At 36.9% G+C, this 24715-nt stretch overlaps 2 protein-coding genes across 4 annotated transcripts in view; one reads left to right on the forward strand and one right to left on the reverse strand.

Annotated features, from left to right (window-relative positions):
• b4galnt1a (beta-1,4-N-acetyl-galactosaminyl transferase 1a) overlaps positions 1–6936 on the forward strand; it is a 64992-nt gene extending 58056 nt beyond the window's left edge. For all 3 annotated transcript variants that reach the window (XM_084427837.1, XM_084427838.1, XM_084427839.1), the window contains exons 10-11: positions 5789–6026; positions 6109–6936. In XM_084427837.1, coding sequence (XP_084283963.1) covers positions 5789–6026; positions 6109–6329 — 459 coding nt within the window. In that variant the 3' untranslated portion in view covers positions 6330–6936. The remainder of the gene's footprint in view (positions 1–5788; positions 6027–6108) is intronic.
• A 2304-nt stretch (positions 6937–9240) lies between these two features.
• Positions 9241–22334, reverse strand: slc26a10 (solute carrier family 26 member 10). Its single transcript, XM_084428140.1, has 18 exons — positions 21953–22334; positions 20819–20929; positions 20534–20691; positions 20282–20446; positions 19988–20140; positions 19705–19787; positions 18672–18819; positions 17755–17868; positions 17451–17528; positions 16780–16875; positions 16571–16677; positions 14577–14646; positions 14213–14392; positions 11959–12013; positions 11769–11857; positions 11624–11678; positions 11443–11549; positions 9241–11335 (listed from the first exon to the last, which is right to left on the reverse strand). The coding sequence occupies exons 1-18, from the start codon at positions 22215–22217 to the stop codon at positions 11297–11299; spliced, it is 2073 nt and encodes a 690-aa protein (XP_084284266.1). The 5' UTR covers positions 22218–22334; the 3' UTR covers positions 9241–11296.
• Positions 22335–24715: the final 2381 nt, after the last annotated feature.

The following is a 24715-nucleotide window of genomic DNA, read 5'->3' on the forward strand; positions in this document are numbered from 1 at the left end:
TTACAAAATGTGTGCAATGTAACAGTGTATTTGTAGACCAATCAAGGCAAAATTTGAGGTAGATCAACATCTGTAATACGTATGGGTGTAACCGGTTCACAAAATTCATAGTTCGGTTCGATACAACACTGGTGTCACGGTTAGGTACATTTTTGAGACCGCAAAAAGAAAAAATGGCAGAGAAAAAAAATTTGTTAAAAGAAAAAATATTTTTAGATAAGTTTGAGTTTTCCTACATCTTGAAACTTTTAGTTTTTTAAATTGGGGTAATCTTTGAAGGATGAACAAATAATGTTTTGGTCATCACATTAAAAATAACATTTAAATATGATAATATTTGAGTTTTGAAGTGCTGGAAAAATATGTGTGACGTACTTGAAAGCATTTTACTATCTGCCAAACTTCCATGGTTACAGTTAGTGTTACTACATTAAATCCATATTGAATGTTGCTGATCTGTGGACTTAAAGCCTATAACTAGTTCATTCATGGTACAATGTTTCTCCTGGTTTCCACATCAGCGCTGTTTGATCCGTTAATAACAGAGAAATTTGAAATGAATGCTTCTCACTAGATCTTGCAGCGCTGTTATTACTTCTGTGGTGAATTAAAATGCTTTCTTTACTGGATCTCTTAGCGCTGTGTAGTAACAGTGTCACTTGATCAAGATAGGCTCGCGCTGCACTGGCATTGGTCCAAACTGATAAACGGTCCGTGAAGCACAAAATAATGAGTAGCGGAGTTTCGTTCCGCTTTCATTACATTTGCCATTTGATGTTGGGCAACGTTGTTGTGGTCGCGCCAGTTTTAATGAAAATAGAGCGCGATATAAAAAAAAGTTTGATATCGTTACCGACAATGGTGTACCGTCGATAAATACCGATACCGTTTTATTGCCCAGCCCTAGGTACATCACTGCTATTTCAATTAATAACCCTTTTCATGGTTGATTTATTCTTTAAAAATCACAGGAAGATGGCTTACCTGTGATGTGATGGAGCAGATCGTCAATTTCAGCTAATCAGATGTTTTAGGGAATTCATTTTCAGCTGCAATTGCCCGCATTCTCCACCAGGCCGTTTAAAAAGTACATTCTATATAGAATGAATGTGTGTAGTAGGCTATTATATTTATATTTATATATTATATGAATGTTATTTGGATATACTACACCCGCCATGTTGTCATTATGTGACCTACCAGTGTCAGTTGCGTCTCTTCACCTCCATTAATAAATCCTTGTTTCCATTGAATGCGCACTTCAGAATCTCGCCAGAGGTAGTAGGTCATCCAGGCCAGGGACTTTACGCCTAGGCCTACTGTTTTTTCCGAATACTGTGTATTCTGAAATACTACTCTGTTGGCGTACAGTTTTTCACATACTAGACTGTTTTCTAAACAAACATCCAAATTCTATTACAAAATGCTAAAATCACCTTCATAGAAACTTCATTAAAATACTTTATCACTCCATCTAATCCTGGAGTAGATTGTCTCATTCTTCACACTGCACTCTTTAATTCACTCATACTGTAGAGAATGGGACATCCAACAGATGATTTGCGGTGAAAACTGGGTACCATTATTCTTTTGAATTCACTTAATTTTCTTTATCATGCCCCACCTCTTCTAGTGTATTCTTCCCTATTTCACTACAGTATGACATCCAATACATCTTCTTGGCTTTCCTTAACTGTCCTCCTTACAACTGCTTGTGCTTGTTTATACTCTTATGAAATCTGCCAACTCTCACGCATTCACCGTGAGACTCACGCGATTTACACTTTCACACGCTCTCACGCCACACTTTCTCACGCACAGAAAAATCGCGAAGCAAAGAGGACACGGAGACCGACAGACTAGACAGAGCAGGTTACTTAAAAAAAAAATATCAGCTCTCAGATTCTGTCAATTTTATTATGAAATTCAAACAATAAATACCGTTTTGGCGCTTGTAAATGTGACGTGACAGATCCCTAGCAGCACGTGAACCGATCATCTCTAGCTAATAGTAAATAAACACGAACACTGTTGAAAGATACAGTACAACTTACCGAAATGTATATTCCTCATACATATCAACCAATCAGTGTTTTTCATCCGCGGAAAGGGGTCAATAAAACAGCGGGAGAACTATTATGTCACATAACATTTACCTCAGGAAAGCCATTTAATGTTGGCTAGAAAAAAAGAGCTATACAGAATTTTGCTAAATATGTGTACTATATTACATATGTATTATATTTTTACTTATTTCATTAAATAAAGTTGTTGTTCTAATAAAAAACGCATTATATTTAATTTGAGTTATTTTTAACCTTAAATAATACTACCAACTAATAAGGCTCTCTGCATGTTTACAGCATTAGGTGAGGGTTTTTTTTTTTCTTGAGAAAAACTAACGCCTATCTTGTGTACCTAATATTTATCCAAATGAGTCAATATTAAATAAAACTTGACCTGAAATCGTGAAATTTGTGTCAAGCAATAATAATAAAAAACATAGCTTACCAGAAATTGTACCATGTAAACATTGTAACATGTTGCCATTAAACCTAATAAAATTCAGTAAGTACTAAAATGTTTTGACAATCACAATACACTTATGACAATAAGTGTCACATTTTAGACACAGACACATTTTAGAAAGCATATTTCTCTGATGTGAACAGCTATTTTAGACACAATGGCTTTATCTTCACTCTGTTGATATCTAATCGCCTCTGTTTCAAACCACAAAAAGCATAACCTGATACGAACAGTTGCAGATATAAAGCAAGGTCACCAAATCCGACGAGGCTGCATTAGATGTTACTAGAAAATATTTTGCTCTGATGTGAACAGCTGCAGATTTACAGTGATGTCAGCAAAAAGTGTGTTCTAGCATGAACACATACTGAACAATGACCTTTCAACTTTATCTAGGTCACTGATAACGGCACAAAAGACTATCTGGTTTTTAAGAATGCTAAACACTTAAAATGACATTCCATAGAGAGTCCCATAATGGAAACTTGTGAAAACCCCATGACACACCTCTTCCACAAGCACTTAACTAATCCTCAAACATAAACCAAGACACTTCGTCTACTCTATCTCTTATTTGCTGCTTTATTTGTTTAAATGTTTATACTGTACTTTAAATTCTCCTCCTTTTTTGCATCATCTCTGCTCCAGCTAGTTTACTAGTGTAGTTTTCACTAAACTTATATAAGCTATAATATTGTTCTCCCTGTGATAAATTGCCTGCTGTTTCCTCATTTGGATAATGAAGTATCTGCTAAATGAATACATGTAAATGCAAACATTCCTAATATACACTCACCTAAAGGATTATTAGGAACACCTGTTCAATTTCTCATTAATGCAATTATCTAATCAACCAATCACATGGCAGTTGCTTCAATGCATTTAGGGGTGTGGTCCTGGTCAAGACAATCTCCTGAACTCCAAACTGAATGTCAGAATGGGAAAGAAAGGTGATTTAAGCAATTTTGAGCGTGGCATGGTTGTTGGTGTCAGACGGGCCAGTCTGAGTATTTCACAATCTGCTCAGTTACTGGGATTTTCACGCACAACCATTTCTAGGGTTTACAAAGAATGGTGTGAAAAGGGAAAAACATCCAGTATGCAGCAGTCCTGTGGGCGAAAATGCCTTGTTGATGCTAGAGGTCAGAGGAGAATGGGCAGACTGATTCAAGCTGATAGAAGAGCAACTTTGACTGAAAGAACCACTCGTTACAACCGAGGTATGCAGCAAAGCATTTGTGAAGCCACAACACGCACAACCTTGAGGCGGATGGGCTACAACAGCAGAAGACCCCACCGGGTACCACTCATCTCCACTACAAATAGGAAAAAGAGGCTACAATTTGCACGAGCTCACCAAAATTGGACAGTTGAAGACTGGAAAAATGTTGCCTGGTCTGATGAGTCTCGATTTCTGTTGAGACATTCAGATGGTAGAGTCAGAATTTGGTGTAAACAGAATGAGAACATGGATCCATCATGCCTTGTTACCAGGCTGGTGGTGGTGGTGTAATGGTGTGGGGGATGTTTTCTTGGCACACTTTAGGCCCCTTAGTGCCAATTGGGCATTGTTTAAATGCCACAGCCAACCTGAGCATTGTTTCTGACCATGTCCATCCCTTTATGACCACCATGTACCCATCCTCTGATGGCTACTTCCAGCAGGATAATGCACCATGTCACAAAGCTCGAATCATTTCAAATTGGTTTCTTGAACATGACAATGAGTTCACTGTACTAAAATGGCCCCCACAGTCACCAGATCTCAACCCAATAGAGCATCTTTGGGATGTGGTGGAACGGGAGCTTCGTGCCCTGGATGTGTATCCCACAAATCTCCATCAACTGCAAGATGCTATCCTATCAATATGGGCCAACATTTCTAAAGAATGCTTTCAGCATCTTGTTGAATCAATGCCACGTAGAATTAAGGCAGTTCTGAAGGCGAAAGGGGGTCAAACACAGTATTAGTATGGTGTTCCTAATAATCCTTTAGGTGAGTGTAGTGTGACAATCGCAATGCTTGGTTGTCAGCATATGTTAAATGAAAGCCTCTTTTTCCTGAGTCATATCATATGGGTGGACCGTGGGAAAGCTTGCCCTGCTTCCCCTATAGCCTACATGTCACACTTCCATTGGTGTTGTATTACTGAACACCTTCTAGGCTTTGATCTGGAGATACTCACAGCCGTGCTGATATTCGGAAAAACACCATTGCATGTTTTATATTGATTTTAATACAACAGGTCAATAAACAAGATGCTAATACTGAGAAACTTACAGTGTAGACAATATTTCCAGTTACTTGTCAGTTTATACCCCGCCACAACAAGGCGACATCAAATAATAAGCAAATAATCCATTAGTAATCAGATTGGCGGCTCAAACGGACTGAAAAGCCTTCAACCTTAATCGATCCAATTGACCTCGAGCAGAATTAAATTTCGATCGGATTGAAAGGGGTGATTGGTTTGTTCCTTATAATCCGATCGAGAGAACATGTAAACACTTGATCGGATTGAAAACCGAAACTGGAAAGGACTGCGTATGTGCAATGACGTTGAAATGGCGCAATGACTTATGACACGCGGAACAAGCTGCAGTTGTTGTTAATTAAATGTCATAAATGACTCTGTAATTGTAAAATTCTCCTACCACTCACGGTAATGTAGGAGAATAGTATGCACAAACAGCGGGACGCTCTGTGTGTTTGTGCAGTGAGCGCATGTCAAAAAATCAATTCTGATTAGAAGCTTGTGGCATAGGCTATAAACCCTCACATGAACGATAAATAAAGTGATCGGGTTGATGTAACACTATGTTCGGATTCATCAATCGGAATGAATGATTTGAATTCAAACAAAAGGTGTACATGTAAACAGCCAAAATCCCATGCACAAATAAGGCGTCCAGAGAATAACATTTAAAAAGTTTATTATAATTTGATTATAATTTGTTTGATAAGAATAATTCAAATGAAATGTAAAAGTAGACTAATATTAACTGATATAGCCTATTTATAGCTTTTATATATACAGTATGTATAGGCTATATACTGTCTGTGTATGTATGTGTGTGTGTACATACATACGTACGTACATACGTACGTACATACATACATACATGAACACACAAACAAATCCCAAATGCTTATATTTATACTTATATAAAAAAAAAAAAAAAAAATTTAAGTTGTGCAATTATCATGAATGTACTTTCAATAATCTGACTGACATAAACTTCTTCCTGGGTTTGTGAGGTGGGGGGAGCAGTCAGAGAAGTGACGGGATACACTGCCACCTATCGACACATCATCTCCACAGACGCAGGTGATGAAGAGGGAGATTGCTTACACATAAGGACAGGATTCCACCACGCCATCGAGGGATTTTCCAATTGTGTTGTTGCAGATGCTGTCATTAATTTTTTCATGGCTCGCACAGAAAAGATGCGAGAAGTAGGCTTTGACCCTCGTCTGGCTCGAGTTGGCCATTTAGGTAAGAGGTCTAATGCAAAGTATATCATGGATGCATGTGGCAATGTTTTAGTATTACCCTGACGGTTTTGTTCTTTCTTCAGCATTTTTTATTGATGGGCTTGGCTCCCTTCATGTGGGCTCCTGTGATGATGTTATTATCGGTCATGCATCGAAGATCAAGGCGATGTTGCCATGGGGACAGTCTGAGACTGACAAAGCCTATTCCAAGTTCCGTTATCATTCCACTGGAGATTCCACCTCTATGAATGAATACGATCTTTATTATCTCAAGAATCATTTAAAATGTGTCACTAGCGACTAAATGTTCTGTTAACACATTCATGGTAAAGAGCCGACAAGCCTTTTTCAAACATAACGGCAGGATGAATGGACACGAAGAAGATTAGGATAAGATGAACAAAATGAACGGCCTCCTTAATTTTTTCTCTTGACAATAAATGGCACAACACATTTAACACATTTTATGAATGGCTATGCTCTCTTTAATTTGGTCATTTTGCAATTATCAACATTCGTGAGATCTGTTATACTAATTCTGTCTTATTTCAAAAATAGTGATTTGTGACATTGTATTATGCTGAATATGAAAGGTTTCTGTGTCTATTTATCGAGGGGTTTGTGGGGGAAAAAATATACTTTTTATTTTGAAGAGAAAATATAAAATGAGATCTTTTTACGTGTTATTTTTTTATTATTATTTAATACATATTGTAATTCATGGTGCTATTATTCAATAATTTGATGAGTAAGATGTACAATTTAGACATCTTGGCTGTTCATTAACCCTCTAGTCTACAGCACAGCGTTGCCCTCACGCAACAGAACGTTTTTAAGCCCCATGTTCAGCACGTGTTTCTTTAAATGATTGCAACCAAGTAGTATGGTCAAAACAGTATCAAAGAACAGTCCTATAAGGTGTGGCAGTCACAATCAAGCACCATTTGAAAGCAGTACTTCCTATTCTGACACATGGTCACACCACAGGAGCACATGGTGTGAAGGCGGCAAGATTATTTGCTTAAGTAATCTTATTTAAAATGACATGAAATGTACATAAACATCTGTGTGTGTGACTGTGTATGAAGGTTTTTTATTTTATTTTGCATGCCTGGTCAGAAATTCAGTTTTTCTTGCCTCGACAACGTTGTAGGCTATCATACGGGGCAATTTTCGAGGATGTCTTTGGCTATATATGTCAGAGGTCGCACGCCTCTGGAGCAACTAGGGGTTAAGTGTCTTGCTCAGGGACACATTGGTGTCACACAGTGGATTCGAACCCGGGTCTCTCACACCAAAGGCATGTGTCTTATCCATTGCGCCACACCACCCCACTAAGGACTTGTGTTTAGGCACACATGAAGAGCACATGTGTGAGCTTTTCTTCAAGTAAGAGCAGAGCATGTTTATAAGTGAAGCAGTCTTAGCAGAGGATGGTTTCGATCCATCGACCTCTGGGTTATGGGCCCAGCACGCTTCCGCTGCGCCACTCTGCTCCTGATACTGCACTAATGCATATCCTGCACTAATACATATCACGTATTAGTGCACAATATATGCTCTAAATATAGTTGTATTCATTTATTTTGTATTCTTGACATTTTTGTAAAAGTTTTGTGATTTTGTATTGCTCTCTGACCATTGTCAAAAAAGTTTTATTTTTCAATAAAATGTTCCCAAATGAACCAAGAAATGATGTGGAATCTTTTTTTAGGGGTTAAAATTCATTAAACTAGTTTATTATTGCTATTATGAGATAGTCTACCTTAAATTAAAATATGGATGGATAAATAGCCTAGGCCTATGTATATATTTATATGGCTGTATGTGAGTCATATAATAGGCTACATTTACTTTTTAGATGAATCTCTTTTAGGCCTACTGGGATCCTCCCTGGTTTATTTTCGTAAATGTATAATATATTTTAGAACGAAAGTTTTTGGTGAATCATGATTTGTTCGTGAAAACGTTTTTGCGTATATGAATGAGACCCATTGTTCTTAAGGGGGACATCTTCCCCAATTAGCTGTATAAAAAAAATAAAAAAAATAAATTGTTTCGTTTTTTTTCATGATGTATTTCGAAGTTGCTGTTACTTTATAAAGTGTGGTAATTTCCTTTTCATGCCACAAGATGGCGGCAACTCATCAGGACTTCCATTAACTTAAAAGGAAACGATAGAGCTTGCATATTTGGAGTTTGTTATCTACCCTTTATTGGTATTTCTCGTGTAGGTTTATTATTTCTAAAAGAAAGTTTTTTTTTTTTTTTTTAAGTACAGAAAAGCTGAAAATTTCCACCAATATGGGCCAGGGAAAAAAGCCCTTTTGTGATAACTTTCCCAAGTCTCCGCTATTTTTTTTTTCTTCTTTTTTTTTTCTGTAGAGCCACATGCTATAATTGAAAAATATTTTGTTGAGTATTTTATTCAGTGTATATATATATCCTATATATATATATATATATATATATATATATATATAGCCTATATATATATATATATATATATATATATAGCCTATATATATATATATATATATATATATATATGAACATTAAAATCTACTGTCACAATATCCCTCACATTTTTAAAGCCTTGGCTTTGTCTCTCTTTGAAATTCTTCATAAAGCAAAGTAAAACCAACATCGAATCACATTATCATTAAATATAATTATTATTTTAAGTCTTTTGTATAACACCAACATCTAGTGTGGCTGTGAGAGATGCCAACAGTGGCAACTGGGCAGTCTTGTGCACCAGTAATGTGGGCTGCTTTCCATCCAGCCAATTAGTGTAGTGTTTCTTGAGCTTTAAAGAGAAAACTGGTGATCTCCTGAGAGTGGTCTTGAAATACGCCAGGAAAAATGCAGACATCAAACAATAAACAGAAAAATTATTTGAGAATTTAAGAGTCTGTGTTTGAACTGTATTTTTTATAAGGGTCAAGGTAACAGGTTATAATGAGGTAGTTCACTGGCAATATTTAACTTTAAATGAATAACTTTTACAACAGTCATTATTAAATGTAAAGAGTGTATACAGTACTATGGCCAAACTTTGATCCAAACCTGGTTAAATGGGGAATTCTGTCTGAGTAGGATATATTAAAATGAACTTTAATCTTATTTATTTTTTCATATTTATAAAAAATAAAATAAAAATAATAATTTATATAAAGTTTACCCTTTAAAATGATCTTGAAAAGAAACACAAATTGTCCAGTGAATGAGAACACTTTTATGCAAAATTAAAGAAAATTATTTCTTGGTTTGGTCTCTTGTTAATCTTTGAACATGACAACGTAATGATTACAAGTTAGTTTGACAAGAATGTGAATATTGCATATATATATATATAAAATACTGTCACAATATCCCTTACATTTTAAAGCATTGGTTTTATCACAGCATTTAGGTCTATGTATTCTATAAAAGTAAAAGATGGCAACAATGTAAGATCTGAAAGGCCTTCATTATTAATAAAATACCAATTCAGCCACTTCTGATCAACTGAAAATATTTAGACATACAGAAATGATCAAATAACCATAATTTATCTCTCTTTTTGCCTACACATGGAGTTTGCAGAGCTAGCAATATTGTTAGCACTGCTGTTAATCATGTTTTTGCATGTTAAGGTCGATTTACACCAACACAAATGTGTACGATTTTGGGACCAGTTCAAACCAATGCATAAAAACCCCAAATGGGGGTGAGAACTCCAAAACGTGGTGGGAGCTCCAAAATACGTTGTGGCTTCCTTCCATTGACAGACAGCAACCCCAATGTAATTTCACTTTCTGACAGTAGGTGGCGTTTATATATATACAGACCCTTTCCAAAAAATTAAAATATCATGGAAAAGTTGATTTATTTCCATAATTCCATTCAAAACGTTAAACTTCCATAGATTATAGAAATGAAGGAAGCATGAAGTGCTCTGAAAATGTCCTGGTAGACGGCTGCGTTGACTCTGGATTTAATAAAGCACAGTGGACCAAAGTCCTCTTTTCTGATGAGAGCAAATTTTGCATCTCATTTGGAAACCAAGGTCCCAGAGTCTGGAGGAAGAATGGAGAGGCACACAATCCAAGATGCTTGAAGTCCAGTGTGAAGTTTCCACAGTCTGTGTTGGTTTGGGGAGCCATGTCATCGGCTGGTGTTGGTCCACTGTGCTGTCCACTCAACGCAGTCATCTACCAGGACATTTTCAGAGCACTTCATGCTTCCTTCAGCAGACAAGCTTTATGGAGATGCTTCCTTCATTTTCCAGCAGGATTTGCACCTGCCCACACTGCCAAAATAACCAAAACCTGGTTCAATGACCATGGTATCACTGTGTAATTACTGTGTGATTTCATGTAATATTCAAATTTTTTGAAATCCTGTTTTCGTGGGTTTTATGAGCTGGAAGCCCAAATTATGTACAAATGAACAAATAAATACTTGAAATCGTTTAAGTTGTGGGCCCTGAATCTATAATCTATGGAAGTTTAACGTTTTGAATGGAATTATGGAAATAAATAAACTTTTCCATGATATTCAAATTTTTTGGAAAGGGTCTGTATATATATATATATATATATATATATATATATACATATATATAAACAAAGCACTGCTTAACTGTCTGTTCATGTCATGACACCTGCTAGTCAGGAAGGAGAAAGTGAAACAGTATACATGTCTTCAATCATCCGTTCAAATTCAGACATCAAGCAACATGTAAAATAAGAGTACAACGATACAAGAGAGCCTGTTCCAGATTGTTCCTCCACTGTTAACTGTCGCTCAGCAAAGTAGTCTGTTCGTGAATGCCACCAAGTCTTAGTTTTATGTAACAGCGTCAGCTCTGACCATGTGACCAAAAACATGAATCTTATTGGTTGGCCAGTTTTCTTAACTGTGCAAGATGGAAATGAAAGATCACCTTTCTGTAAAAAATCGATCGCATAGACGGCATGCAAATCTTTGTGTCGTTCTAAACGAACATTACCAGTAGTTCATTAGAATTAAAATGTTTATCGCAACAAATTTTCACAATTGTCTTAGTGTGAACAGGCTTTTAGCAAGTACTGAACACAACAGCCACTGCAGGTACGTACTCTTAGACACGATAGAGGGCCCTGTCTAAATCACAGCACGTTGAGTCCAAATAAATGCTGGAATGACTCATTCCTCGACACACTTGTAGTCACCCACAGTTCTTCAGGTCCAGTTCTGAGTCTCAGTTAGCATAAATGTTGCAATACTTTGGTAGTGTCAGATAAATCATACCCATACCGTTGTGTTGTTCTCAGGAGGTTTCTCCTGTCAAGCAAAATGATGAAATGTTAATGGAAATGCAGTTGTGCCACAACAGTTCAGCACTAAAAATATGCTGAAATTACATATACGAAGAAGCCTTTGCATCTTACCCGCTGCTGTTGTATGTAGACCACAGCATCATGGATTGTAACAAAGATATGCTGAGGATTCATGTATTTCATGAGCCCACTGGATGTGAGAATCTTCAGTACACTCTCTACAGAAGAGAGAAAATATTACACTCAGAAAGTAGTTTGTAAGGTTTTTCCAAGTATATACCTGGAAACTCACCATTGCAGTTAGCCAGGTATATCATTATCCCAGTCTTCTGGCACTCCATGCACATCTGTGACAGGATATAAGTACCGTGAGCATATGACACGATTCATGAGGATGCCGACTGGTGTCAAAACAAAACCTGTACGGCCCAGCTCACCTGTATGAATAACCGAGCTCCCGCAACATCCACAAAAATGACACTGCTGCAGTCTATCAACACGGCCTGGACTTCACCCTCAGCCATCTCTGCATTAAACAATTGAGAAAAACCCACAAGTGTGATTCGTCTGAAATAAAAGACTCTCTAATGTGATTTTTGATGCTGCCAAATAAAAATGGGAACGGACCTGAACTGAACAAGTCATTCTTTGAAGAAAATGAACTGTCTGCAACTCCTTGTTCCTTGAAAAATAAAAATAAAATAAAAACAAACAAAAAAGTTATCCAATTTTTGCATTACAGTGGTTTTAAAAGAAGTTAAATGCAGGTGATATAAAACCGCAGCTACAGTATGAGACACCAGTATTCAATATAAATTTAATAATGATATTTAATATTATATAAAAGGTACACTATGTAACTTTTGGCCCCTCTAGCATAAAACTGCTTTTTGTGCATGGAAGAACATTGTTTTGGGTGTGTTTCGGCTCTACGTGACTGTGCGGACACATATGACAACTAACTCTGTTCTAGAGCAACATATGGCAATTTATCTGTTCAATAAAATACCTTACTCACCTGTTACGTAATAAAAATTCCATCTCTACGTCGCTTTAACAACATTTCAAAAAAGCCAACCCAATGTTGATTCTCGTTTTATTACGAGCTCTGTCGCGTTCTCTTTTTGCCGGCAGACTCTCCTCTGTTCGGGTTTTTAAAAAAAAGGGTGATTCCCCGGAGGTTCGATATTTAGCTGCTCCATGTCTACCTTTCTCACTCGTTGTGACAACTAACCTATGATACTCTGTCACCACATACGTGTCAAAGAATGACGAGACACTCACGGGCGGGTGGAGTATGTACGCAATCTCCTGTGAAAACCATCCCGTCAGGTCTCAAATATAAACGCTTATAATAGGCTTACCATAGCGAATCAGGGTAAGACAAAAACACGTTTTGGAAGAAGGATTGATAATGTATTTACTCTTTGGTTAAATTTTGTTAATTTTGAACAAAAAAAAGTTACATAGTGTACCTTTAATAAACAGTTCTTCCACCAAGTAATATAGTTCAGTATTCTAATTATATAACTAATATAATATGACACATGGTGACTTGGCGCATTAAGAATTAACACAATGTGCCTTTGTGCTTTTACAACAGCTCTGAACATGGCTAACGAACATTCAGAACTATTTTTTTATGTTTTAAATTATTTTAAATAAAATGCTAGTGGACATTTTCAGGCTTAAAGGGACACTCCACCCATTTGCATTAAGCTTTGCATTGTTAGAAACCCAGTCATACTATTGAATGGTCGTGCAACACTCTCATTTTCCCCTGAGACGGGAGAAATCCGTTATTTACCTTTTACACTTCCTCCTACAATGACGCAAAAATCGTCATTTTGCGTCATTGTAGGAGGAAGTGTAAGAGGGGGGGATTTCTGTTGAGACTACAAGCACTCGTTCCTCATCTTTCCCAGGGGGCGGGACCTGCTCACGCTACAGACCTATTACATATCAGTGGGTGGGACTTTACTCTCTGAAACTGAAAGCAATATCCTCCATCTTGTTTGAAGCTAAGCTAACAGGCGCTGTGGAGACAGATGTAAAGTTATGACAATAGCGGAGGAGAGTGCTCAATATGATATAGAAGAAGAGGATTTCGGAAGTCTGATGCTTGAATCAGGTGTTTGTGGCTACCTTTACAAGCCGCATTATAGCGAAGAGCAGCCGAGGCAGAAGACCTGCCTGCCGCGGACGAGGAACCCGGACTGACTCGAGTTAGGGCGGACTGGTGGCGCCGGTGATCTCACTATGCAACTCATAGACTGTAAGATGCAACTACGAACACAGAGATAGAGTCCGTCTGCGGCAAAGAATTTCAACGATGACAATTTCTCCTGGACGAAATCTCTGAATCAGACGAGGACACGGACGTTTGTGTTGAGAACTATCCTAGTTTCGCACTGCATATGTTCTGACTGAACATCCAGGTACCATGCAATAATTCACCTTTTCGAAAGAAATACAAACGAGGAGTAATGAGTTCGCCAACTAACTAGACATTTTGTGTGAATGTGAAATGAATTTCAAGCTCTGGTGGTAGCTAGCCTTGTAGACGGAAGAGTGATTTCTCTTATAGGCAGATATGCGCTTTCTGGATTAGTGGGAGTGGCTTGCGGAGCTGTGCAATGTGGTGCATTGTGGGAGTTGTTGTCTTTCATACAAATGCGTCCTGAAGTTATTTTTTGTCTTTCCTCGGTCACGAAGGCACCAAATTCAAAATTTATTTTACATTTTGACTACATATATGACCCACTTTAAATAAAAAACAATGTTCAAATGGGTGGAATGCCCCTTTAAGCGAGCAAATAATTCAAAAAGCAAAAACAGAAAAACTATACATATAAATTGATAGATTGATTGATCGTCTTACTACAGAGCTAATGGCCTCTCTCTCTCTCTTCTCTTTGAGCTTCAGGGCTTTCTCTCGGCTGCGTATCCTCTCAGGCGTGAGGCCCAGAAGCTGAGCCATATCGGCCTTGAAAAAGCTACGGTTGCCATAGTAGATAGGCCCATTGTAAGTCAGGATCTTCACACCAGGAACTTCATAGCACTACGATTCAGAGGGATGGAGAGGGTATAACCATATCATCAGTTACACAACAGAGATGTGATTGAGACAAATGCAGCCGGGCAAAGGTTAAGCGATTGCATTTCCAAAAAAAGGCCCAATTCTAATCATAGTAAATTACATTATGTGTGGTAATAAGAAAAGAAACTTAATATGACTGACTCACTTTATTATGGTTGTTGATGGATCTGTAGATCTCCGTGTTGGCGGCTCTTCCTAACACAGAGCAGTTGGCCCTGAAAACAGAAAGTTTACTGTGAGTTCAGGGACATCTTTTTGACTCAACTTTATCTCCCCTTTCCTTAAATGTGAATTTCATATCCGCCAGGAGAGGAAGGTTGTTTTGGAACACAGGGGTCTGTAAGGGATACTGGTTTGCTGTTTTTATACAGCCCCTGAGCTTTGGAAAGCATAATTAAAGGATGTAGTAAACATGATTATTAAAGCAGATAAATACACAAATCTAATTAGGTAGTTTCGATCTCAATTATATTATGTACTCAATATCTTGTTTCACTGGGGCTGCTCTAGTTGGATTGCTAATATCGTTATCTCTATACGGTCAGAATGATACTCTAATTCAGTGGTTCCAAGCTTTCTCCCAGAGGATCACTTTAAAATGCTATATGTTTCACAACACTTCTGAAATCTAAGCATACTTGTAATTAAATCTGATTTACACAGAAGTACCCTGCATCCACAAACAATTTGGTTATCCTTAACGTATACAGTTACATGCCAATTCATCTTTAATGGGAATCCTGTGCATTCTTTTTCTACAGCAAGTATATTCAGGAGTGATTGTATTGCTTGCCAAACTAAAGTCATTGCACACTTCCAATATGTCGCATGGTGTTTGGATCAGACTTTTTTTTTTTTTAAATGCTACAAATTTGTTGACATGTATAGAACTGTTTTGTCTGGTTTAGCCATATGGTTTTAATCATTTTTATTATATAATCATTTAAAATCTATTATCTTTTTTTTACAAAATAATTTTCACTTATTTATGTGTTTATTGCACAGATTAGGTTTTAGTGGCTATGAGTGAAATCCAAGGCTGTGTCCGAAACCACCCCCTATACCCTTAAATAGGGCACTATTTGAAGGGACAGCCATTTGTAGTGGTGTCCGAAACCATATGCACTCATTCAATCCCATACAATGCACTACAACTGATGTACGCTCAACTAGGCAATACCCATAATGCACTGTGAGAGTCAAACGCATGGCAAATTAATGGAGCTGCCAGTTTGTTAAGTTTCAAATGATTATTAAACAGCAAGCACAAACTATACAAAAGCGGCAGCCCTTCCGACGCACTCAGTGTCTGAATTCATTCTCTCGTTTTCATTCACTCCTTCAAGTGGACTATATTTGTGGAGTAATGTGGGGAATAGTAAATGAGGATATAGGTATTTCGAACACAGCCCAAGTATGCCTGGTGTTTTGATCACCCCCTGGTGGCTGGCTGCAGTATAGGTCATTAACCATTGTAAACCACAAACCATGTGATAAAACGGGGTGTAACGTAACAATTGACAGCTTTGCTTGATTGAGGGTAGGTTTACATAGGTTCACATTTTTGTAGTTTACACAGAGACAATAATGGTATCGTTTTCAAAAACGTGCACTTTGAAACACGTTTTTAAAAGTTTGCAATTTCAGGCCCCCAAAACGTTGTCGTGTAAATGAACGGCCAAAACACAAAGTTTTTCATTTTGGTTGAAAACTGGGTAGTGTAAACGGCCCCTGAATCTGCAGGAGTATGGGTGGCTCCATGGGCGGCACTACTGGGCAGAATCGGAATCCGAATGACGTAATCAGCACAGCACACTATGTCAACGGCCATTTCTGGGATATTTTGGCTCCATTTTTCTACAGTGGAAGGAAGTGGAGACATGTCATCCACCTTTTTTTACAGTCCATGTTGAAATCATAATCATTTCCTTTGCCTCTAAAATCAAGTATGTGTGGCGACCCTAAGAGAGCACTAGTAACCCCTAGTGGAAGTCATGACCCTGAAGTTGGGATATCCTGCTCTAATTTATACTAAATATCTCAAAAAGTGACAATATGCCCATAATGGGAAGTGTCATAGCATTTTATCCAATAAATAAAGTTTAATTTTAAAATGAGTATATAATGCCCTAAGAATACCTCTGTGTGCGACAGATAACTGTCATCATGGAGAAGACCACCCCAATGGCCAGGCCCAGGTCAACATTTAGCACAACTACTGACAGCCAGGTCACAAGCCACACCATCTGCTCAGACATATAACAAGAATTCAAATTGATCAGCTGGACTCATTGTCAAATTATAGATATATAGCATTTTTCTGGGAACGAGAAGTGGTAAAAACATACAAAATCGATTTTGCTGACTCTCCAAAGGTCAGGAAGATCCTTAAACAGCAGAAACATCTGTCTCAAGCTGGTTACGTTTATACAAGCAAGCACTGCCTGGGTGGAGAGAAGGGAGTGGGATGTTGTTGGTTATATTATAATTCCTTAAAGAGAACATGAATTCAAAATGTATCCTATTTGTTTTGTAACTATGTAATGTCTATGAACCATGAGACAATATTACTCTAAAGAAATATCCCAATAAATACAACTTAAATTTATTGCAAATGTGTCATTGGTAAACCTGGCTAACAAAAAATATGTTCTAATACAAGTTATTTATAAATTTTCTCAGGACGTTCAAAATGTCACATTTTTTAAATGTTTTAAAAACTTTTTTCTACATTAAGGGAACGTTTAATCATTTTAAACATTATGGGAATGTTGAAACAAGTAGTAATAAAAAATGTAAAAACGAATATCCAACTAAAATGTTTCAGAAAAAACTTTCCATGAATGATGGACACTTTAGTGCTAACATACTGAGAACATTATTAAAGACCGGATAAATATGAACAAACATTCTATTAATGTAACTGGAAGAACGTTTGTTGAAAACTTTGAGAAAACCTTGGTAGAAAATTAGCCAATGTTCTGAGAATGTTTCCTGTTAGCTGGGAAGGGACTCTTACCTTGGGTAAGAAGTAAAATAGAGGTCCTATCAGCAGAAGTACAATAAGAACGACCAGACTTGTGAACAGTCCAGCGAGCTGTTGAAGAAAAAGGGTTTTATTGTATCTAACTACTCTACTATGTTCAACAAACAAGACAAAACTTGTAAAGAAAATCAATAACTTCTAGCAGTGAATATACTACAGTAAAAATGTCATTATCCTTCGCAACATAACATTGCTTAGTTTTTTTTTTTGTTTGTTTTTTACATGGATTAAGTGGCTGGATAGTGAACAGTAGAGGTGATCTCAAACAAACCAGTACCTGTGTGTGTGCTCCAGCACTATCCAGTATGTTGGTGGTGGCCAGTGTAGCTGAATTGGGGAAGCAGGTGAAGAGAGATGACACAGTGTTGGAGATCCCATGTGCTAGAAGCTCCTACAGCAACAAGAACATTATCTTTTGTTATTACACGGCTCTGTGGAATACTTGATTCTGATTAGTCAATCGCGCCATCCAGCTGTAAATTATTCCCAGATAACAACCGCTGAAAACAGATAACACAGGCTCATCCGGGTTACTGAAGTCAGCAGCGCTATACGCTTGCAAGGAACGTTTTTTCTTCATGGAAGCTAATAAAATATTAAAATCAATATGTTGTGTCCAGTTATTTAATTATGCCATCCAGTATCATGGACTCGCTCTCTCTTGTTTCATACAAACGCAGCTGCTGCCAGTTTGTGACTATTGTTTTGTACACTGTTGGATTATAAAATACCGAAAGATCCAAAATCAATATCTCTTCTCTTCATAATTATGTATGTGGCGGAATGCTGTGTAATAAGTGGTATAACTGTATACCGTATCTGTTAAATGTCCGTCTAGTTTGAACTTGCCGCGCTAGCAACTGCTTTTTCCGCGGAAGCTTTGCATTTAAAGACCTAATAAAATATTTCAACTCAGATCAATATTTCGTGTCTAATTATTTACTAATGTGGCAAGTAGCTGTGTAATAAGCGTGATAATGTACATCCAGTCAGATGTTCTCTCAAATAAACTGCCTTCAGGCTGATGCAAGTCCTCATCACCCTGTCGGGGGTTTATTCTGGCTGGATGTAGGCTACATTATCCCTTACATGAATAACACTTTCACAAACCTATAACCATGGCTTAACTTGCACCATGCTCCAGTTCGACCAGTCAAAACTTTTTATAACTTTGATTATAAATACAGTATTTACCTGATTTGGATCAATGGAGTATCCATGTTTATCTGCATAAATCATGGCCAGAGAAACAGACACAGCGTAGGCAACAAGGGTGATAGCAACTGTGTCACCAGCAATTTCCGGAACTGTCTCCAAAGCAGGCAGCCGTGGCTCAGGGAAGCTGAAAAAATAGTAAACTTTTAGCTTTAAATTATAGTTGGTCCCACTTTATGTTAAGTGTCTTTAATTACTGTGTAGGCCTACTAACATTTAAATTAATAATTTGATACAATGCACTTATTGAGTTTATAATTGTTTTAACACTGTACTTATATTTAAAAAATACCTGCATTATCTATAATTACTTTCTGTAATTACATCTATAATTGCACTGTTGACCCTTCCCTTACACCTTAACCCACCCTTAAACCTACCCATACCACCAAACCTGTCCCTAACCTTACCTGTATCCCACCTCAACAGCAAGTGTTTTGCAATACTACATCAACACAATAAGTACATTGTACCTATCAATTTAATTTATATTATGTAAGTACATAGTAGTTAAAGACACCTAATATAAATTGTGACCTTATAGTATTTAAATTGCAGGTTAAATATAATTAAATATATTGATGCATTAAATTGATTAAAATTGACAGTAGAGTCTTTTACATTGTTACAAAACATATCTATTTCAAATAAATGCTGTTCTTCTGAACTTTCTATTCATCAAAGAAATAAATGCATCACAGTTTCCAAAACTGTTTTTAACATTGATAATAAGAAATGTTTCTTGAGCACCAAATCAGCATAAACTGTAAGAATAATTTCTGAAAATTCAGCTTTACCCTAACAGGAAGAAATTACATTTTAAAATATATTAAAATAGAAAACAGCTATTTTACATTGTAATAATATTGAACAATATTACTGTATGCAGGCTTGCTGAGCATGAAACATTTAAAAAAATATTACAGATCCTTAACCTTTGAATGGTAGTGTATATGCCATTACTATTGATGAATATTATGAATATAATGTATTACATACAAGAATATATTACCCTGCTGGAATATGTCCTACTATCTGTATGTCATACTTGGAATCCAGAGAAAAGGCATATGTAATTCCTGTTGCAATTATTACCTGCAGGAGCCACAACAGAATGGAAGATTATTTTTCACAATGCAGACCACAGTAGAAAATATGGTTGATGATGAAACTCTCATTATACTGGACTAGTTGGCTGTCGAATGGCAAATATTTGTACAAAAGTTCATTTACTTATTTATGTCTGTGAGTCACTCTAAATCTTTTCAAATGCCTGTTGTGAAGTGCAGACTCACAGTGATGATCTCTATAGGGATGGGAGTTCGCAGGCGCTCCCGAAAGCGTGAGTTGACCTCTTTAACTGGCACCAGAACAGCCAGGCAGAGCAGTGATATCACCAGCTCAGCCAAATTAGTGTGGGGCACATTCTCCATCACTGAAGCCAGAGTCTGTGGGTTTAAAGGGAACCTCTGACATGCCTGATTCATTTGTGCTCAGTCATATTCAGTGATACTGCTTCTGTTGTTACTAGAATTATTACACTAGTAAGCAGAAAAGGAACAAACAGTCTGTGTTATGCCATTTCTGACCTTAAAAAGAGAGAAGGCACCAGCATATCGGGGTAGTCGTAATCCCAACATGCTTTGCAGCTGTGAGACGGTCACATGGAAGGCGGCTGCACTTGTGAACGCCTTAACAATCGGTTCTGAGAGGTATGTGGAAAGGAAACCCAACTGGAGGCCGCACATGCATAGCTGGGACAATAAAAACAAGCAACACAATCTCATAATTCTGTATTTAAATAGAGTTCTATGTGTTTAAGTTGAGCAGATGTTGTTTACCATCATTATGCCTGAGAGAAATGCTACAGCTGATGCCACCCCAATTCTCTGGGCCTCAAACTCTGCAGCCTCTGGGCTACTGGAATTCAGAGCAAGCGGGATGGGAACCAGTTGCTCCACCACCGAGCCAGTCATCAGACTCAACACAGCAAAGGTACCTGCAAAAGTCAAACCCTTGGATTATGGTATTTCATTTTCTTGATTAAACATTGACTGGTTAAACATGGCTGTGGATTAAATCATTTTTTCACAAAGCCAAACTCTGGTAAATGATCGGTCTTTTACCTGTGGAAACGTGGTGACCAGTGCCGAAGAGCATATAGAGAACCACAGGGAAGAAGGATGTGTAAAGACCATAGACAGGAGCCACCGATGTCAACAAAGCAAAGGCCATTCCTAACAACAACGAAAAAATGTATGTTTATGTTGTCTTGAATATGGCTCAAAACATGATGCATATTCAATTCATTTATTAGGCTACATTAAAAGTTACAATCACACAAAATCTTATATAGGCTAATGCATTTTCTATGATGAACATGTAGGCTACATTTCTGAATTATTTTCAGCAATCTGTAGGCTATGTATTTTTATACGCCAAATCAAACTCACCGTAAACTCGTAACGAATATGCTGGACGCCAAATAAGCAAATAAGTCATGTGACAAGTAACGTTTTTTTCATCACTTATTTGAACCTTTTTATGTAAAGTTTTGTTCAATGAGAAATTGCGAATGGAGTAAACATCAGAAAACGTCACAATAGCTGTTACTCAAAATTATCTAAAAAAAATGAATAAAATACATACACCTAGCCTATATCTATATAGCCTACATACACACTGAATTGTGTTCTCAGGTGCATTCACGTCACAAATAAATTTGACACTTTTTATTCAATGGTTAAGAATTCATTTATTTTGGATATTCATTTATTTTTTATATTTAAGTATTCTTTTGGGGAAACATTTTTTATGAAAGTTTTTAGAAAAACATAGCCTATGACTCTGACGTTATACAGAGATTTACCTTTCCAAGATCTTGGCAAGTATTTTAAACCAAATTTGTAAATATATATATATATATATATATATATATATATATATATATATATATATATATATATATATATATATATATAAACTTTTTGATGATTATCAAAAACATAGTCTAGTCTAACAGTCTAAAAATTGTTTTGTTTTTTTCTAACAAAAAAAAAGAAAAGTTTATCTCATTAAAGCCGTAGCCTACCGCAACATGTTGATGTTAAATAATTCATGATGTTATGTAGGCTAATGTTGTAAATTATTTTAGCTTATTATTCAAATAATCTTTTTCTTATTCTCTAACCTTTTCTTTCTCTATTACGTTAGCCTACTACAGCTAGAAACAACTAATTAATTAAGGTTTATTTTTTTACCTTGGGGAATGTGTACTATTCCAACAGTCAGTCCCGCTATGATATCTCCTAACAGCCATTTTTTGAGCTTGTATTTGGGCAGCCAGCTGCACACGGGCAGTCTCTTCTTGAGCAGGTGAACACACTCCACCTGAGAGCAGCTGCATCTCTGCGCCAGTCTGTCGCGGAGCCGCTGTCTCCCACTAGACTGGGCTTCCGTGCCATACGTCTGTCTGAAGCGATCCTCAGTGTATACGTTTCTATACACAGCCACTGACGCACTCATCTCGTCCTAACGTGTTCTTCCGAGAGCAAGGTAAATAATCTTCAGAGTTAAACTGCTCCAAACAAGTGCCCAACCCGTCATTTATAGTAGGAGTCGCTGGAATCTGACATCAGGAACAATTGTATTTTCCTGTCAAGTAGCCTACTGGAGCCAATTGAACAGCAGGGTTTTTTTTTTTTTTTTTTTTTTTTTTTTTTAATTAAGTCAAAGTCGGACGGCAAAAAAAAAAAAAAATGCTACTTTGGAGCTTAATACTTGACAAACCTCAGTGTTAAATGTCTTGCTGAAGGCTTTTTAGAAAGCAAACAATGACATGAACACTCTCATCTTTAACACATAGACCAGCTATCAGTCCCTCCTCCCCATCATAGCCCATAACTCTTTAAAAAAAAAGACTCTTTCTTCTTGGCTATGACATGAGGAATCATGGAGTAGCCTATAGAAGGCGTACAATGTATAGCTCTGTGAGACATCTGCATGATGATCAAAGTACTATTGTTTACAGGGTGAAGGTGAAACCTCAAACCACAACTATTACTGATTATTAGAGGTGCTCATTTCCGGGAGGGGGTCGATTTATCCCTGCCTTTGGTGTCTTCATGGACTTTGAGGAACCAAAGCTGCCTTTTGAAGTGTAATGATATATGTTTTCTTTGCCTCGCTGATCAAACTGCAATATGATTCTGGTGAGTGTGCGTTATATTCCCTAACATAGTTAAGAGGAAACAAATGTCAATTTGGGATGCCATTTTTGAATTATAGAAGTGGAACATCACCTATTGAGACCAAGTATGCTATATAACCCTTTAAACGAAAAGATTTAATTCAAGAAATCCTTATATCAGTTGCATGTTCTTCGTTTGTCAAGCATTTTCTTTTGTCTGGAAAGTAACTTGAAAAGCGTTCAAATTCAATGAAAAATGGGTGAGCCTGCAGTTTTAGTGTGAACGTGGTGGAGATCACTTCAGCGCTGGCTCAGCCAACAAAACCACTGACGTTTGTACCTCTAGACAATGTCACGGGTGCCTGAGATTTCAATCTGACAAAATGTCCAACCCATAAAACAAAGAGTGATATAATATAAATGGAACAGTTGTTTTGGTAATAGCCCAATTTTAGGATGCATGAATGAACCTCTTCCTGGCCATGTTGTTTGTTGGTTCGTGCAGAATGCCACACACCTGCGCTGGGTCAGACTGGGCCAGTCTCTTGGTTGAGGCGGTACTGTTGTTCTTGTTTATCTCAGTATGGCTTCTGACCAGGGTTACATTTACATTTATTCATTTACAGACGCTTTTATCCAAAGCGACTTACAAATGAGAACAATAGAAGCAGTTAAACTTACAGTAGGACAACAAAATGCAAATGCTATGACCCTTCTCAGTTTAATCTAATGCAGTACATGTTAATACTGGGGGGGGGGGGGGGGGGGTTATTATCATTAACCATGCATGAAATGTATTCGAAAAAGCATAAAATAAAATTCAAGTAAAATTTAATATAAAAAACGTACTTATTATTTCAGCTATAGTTGCCATTGCAATATTTTTTATTTTCGTTTAGCTTAAATTGAAGTACTGAAATAACTATAACTAAAGCTATATAGACATATTACGTAAAAAAAACTGAAACTAATAAAAATGACAAACACAACCAAATAAAACTAACATTAAAATGAAAACAGAAAATATAAAAAGAAAATATAATAAAAAAAAAGATAATAGTATATCAATGATTCTAAAATAACAATGCTTATTTGACAGAAAACAATATGAATAAGAGAAATTTAGATGAGAGAATTTAGAAGATATAATTATTTAATAGGAAAAAAAATGCTGTTTTATGTATTTTCAAAATGAAAAGGTCAGTCCATCACTTCAGATATGCTTTCTCTGACTGAGGAAAATGTGGCTAAAGTGCATGAACTTTATTACTAATTATCTCATACATTCTTTAACAGATTATTCCCACATTACACAAACCTTTTATATCAGCATTAGACATTCATTTCGTAACTTTTTTTTTTTTTTTTGTCACTATGGCGGTATTGCAAAAGCCATCCAGATGGGATGTCTTCACAATGTCTTCACCATTGGTTACATTTCAAAATGTGAAGTGTATCCTAATTATAAGAGAAAAATACAGTTGTTTTGATCCCATATTCCAAGATTCTCCAGGTCTCAGTAGATATGCTCTGATATGTGGAGTTTTTTTGTTAAGGAATGCAGCTATTGTGTTCATCAGCTCAGGAGAATTTATGGACACGCTGATGGCGTGTTGCGTCTGGTGACTGTTTAAACAAGATATTAATCAGCGGTGAAAGGAACAATGCGCTGAATGGAAGAGGATATGGAGTGTTGAACTCCTCTCCCCCCTCAAAAGCAAGATGAAGCCTAAGCACTCCAAGAAAAGACAGGTTATGTTAAACCAGAACAAAGGCAATATAAACAAGAGTGACACTCTGATTCCCTTCGACTGGAGTGTGTTTACAGCTAATC

This window comes from Rutilus rutilus, assembly GCF_951802725.1.
Source record: "Rutilus rutilus genome assembly, chromosome: 13".
NCBI lineage: Eukaryota > Metazoa > Chordata > Actinopteri > Cypriniformes > Leuciscidae > Rutilus > Rutilus rutilus.

Coding starts and splice junctions, on each gene's coding strand:
- slc26a10 (XM_084428140.1), bottom strand. CDS start 22,217: ATGAGTGCGTCAGTGGCTGTGTATAGAAACGTATACACTGAGGATCGC. Junction 17,869..18,671: donor ACTCCATTGATCCAAATCAG/GTAAATACTGTA, acceptor TTGTTGCTGTAG/GAGCTTCTAGCACATGGGAT. Junction 16,678..16,779: donor GAGTCAGCAAAATCGATTTT/GTATGTTTTTAC, acceptor ATGTCTGAGCAG/ATGGTGTGGCTTGTGACCTG.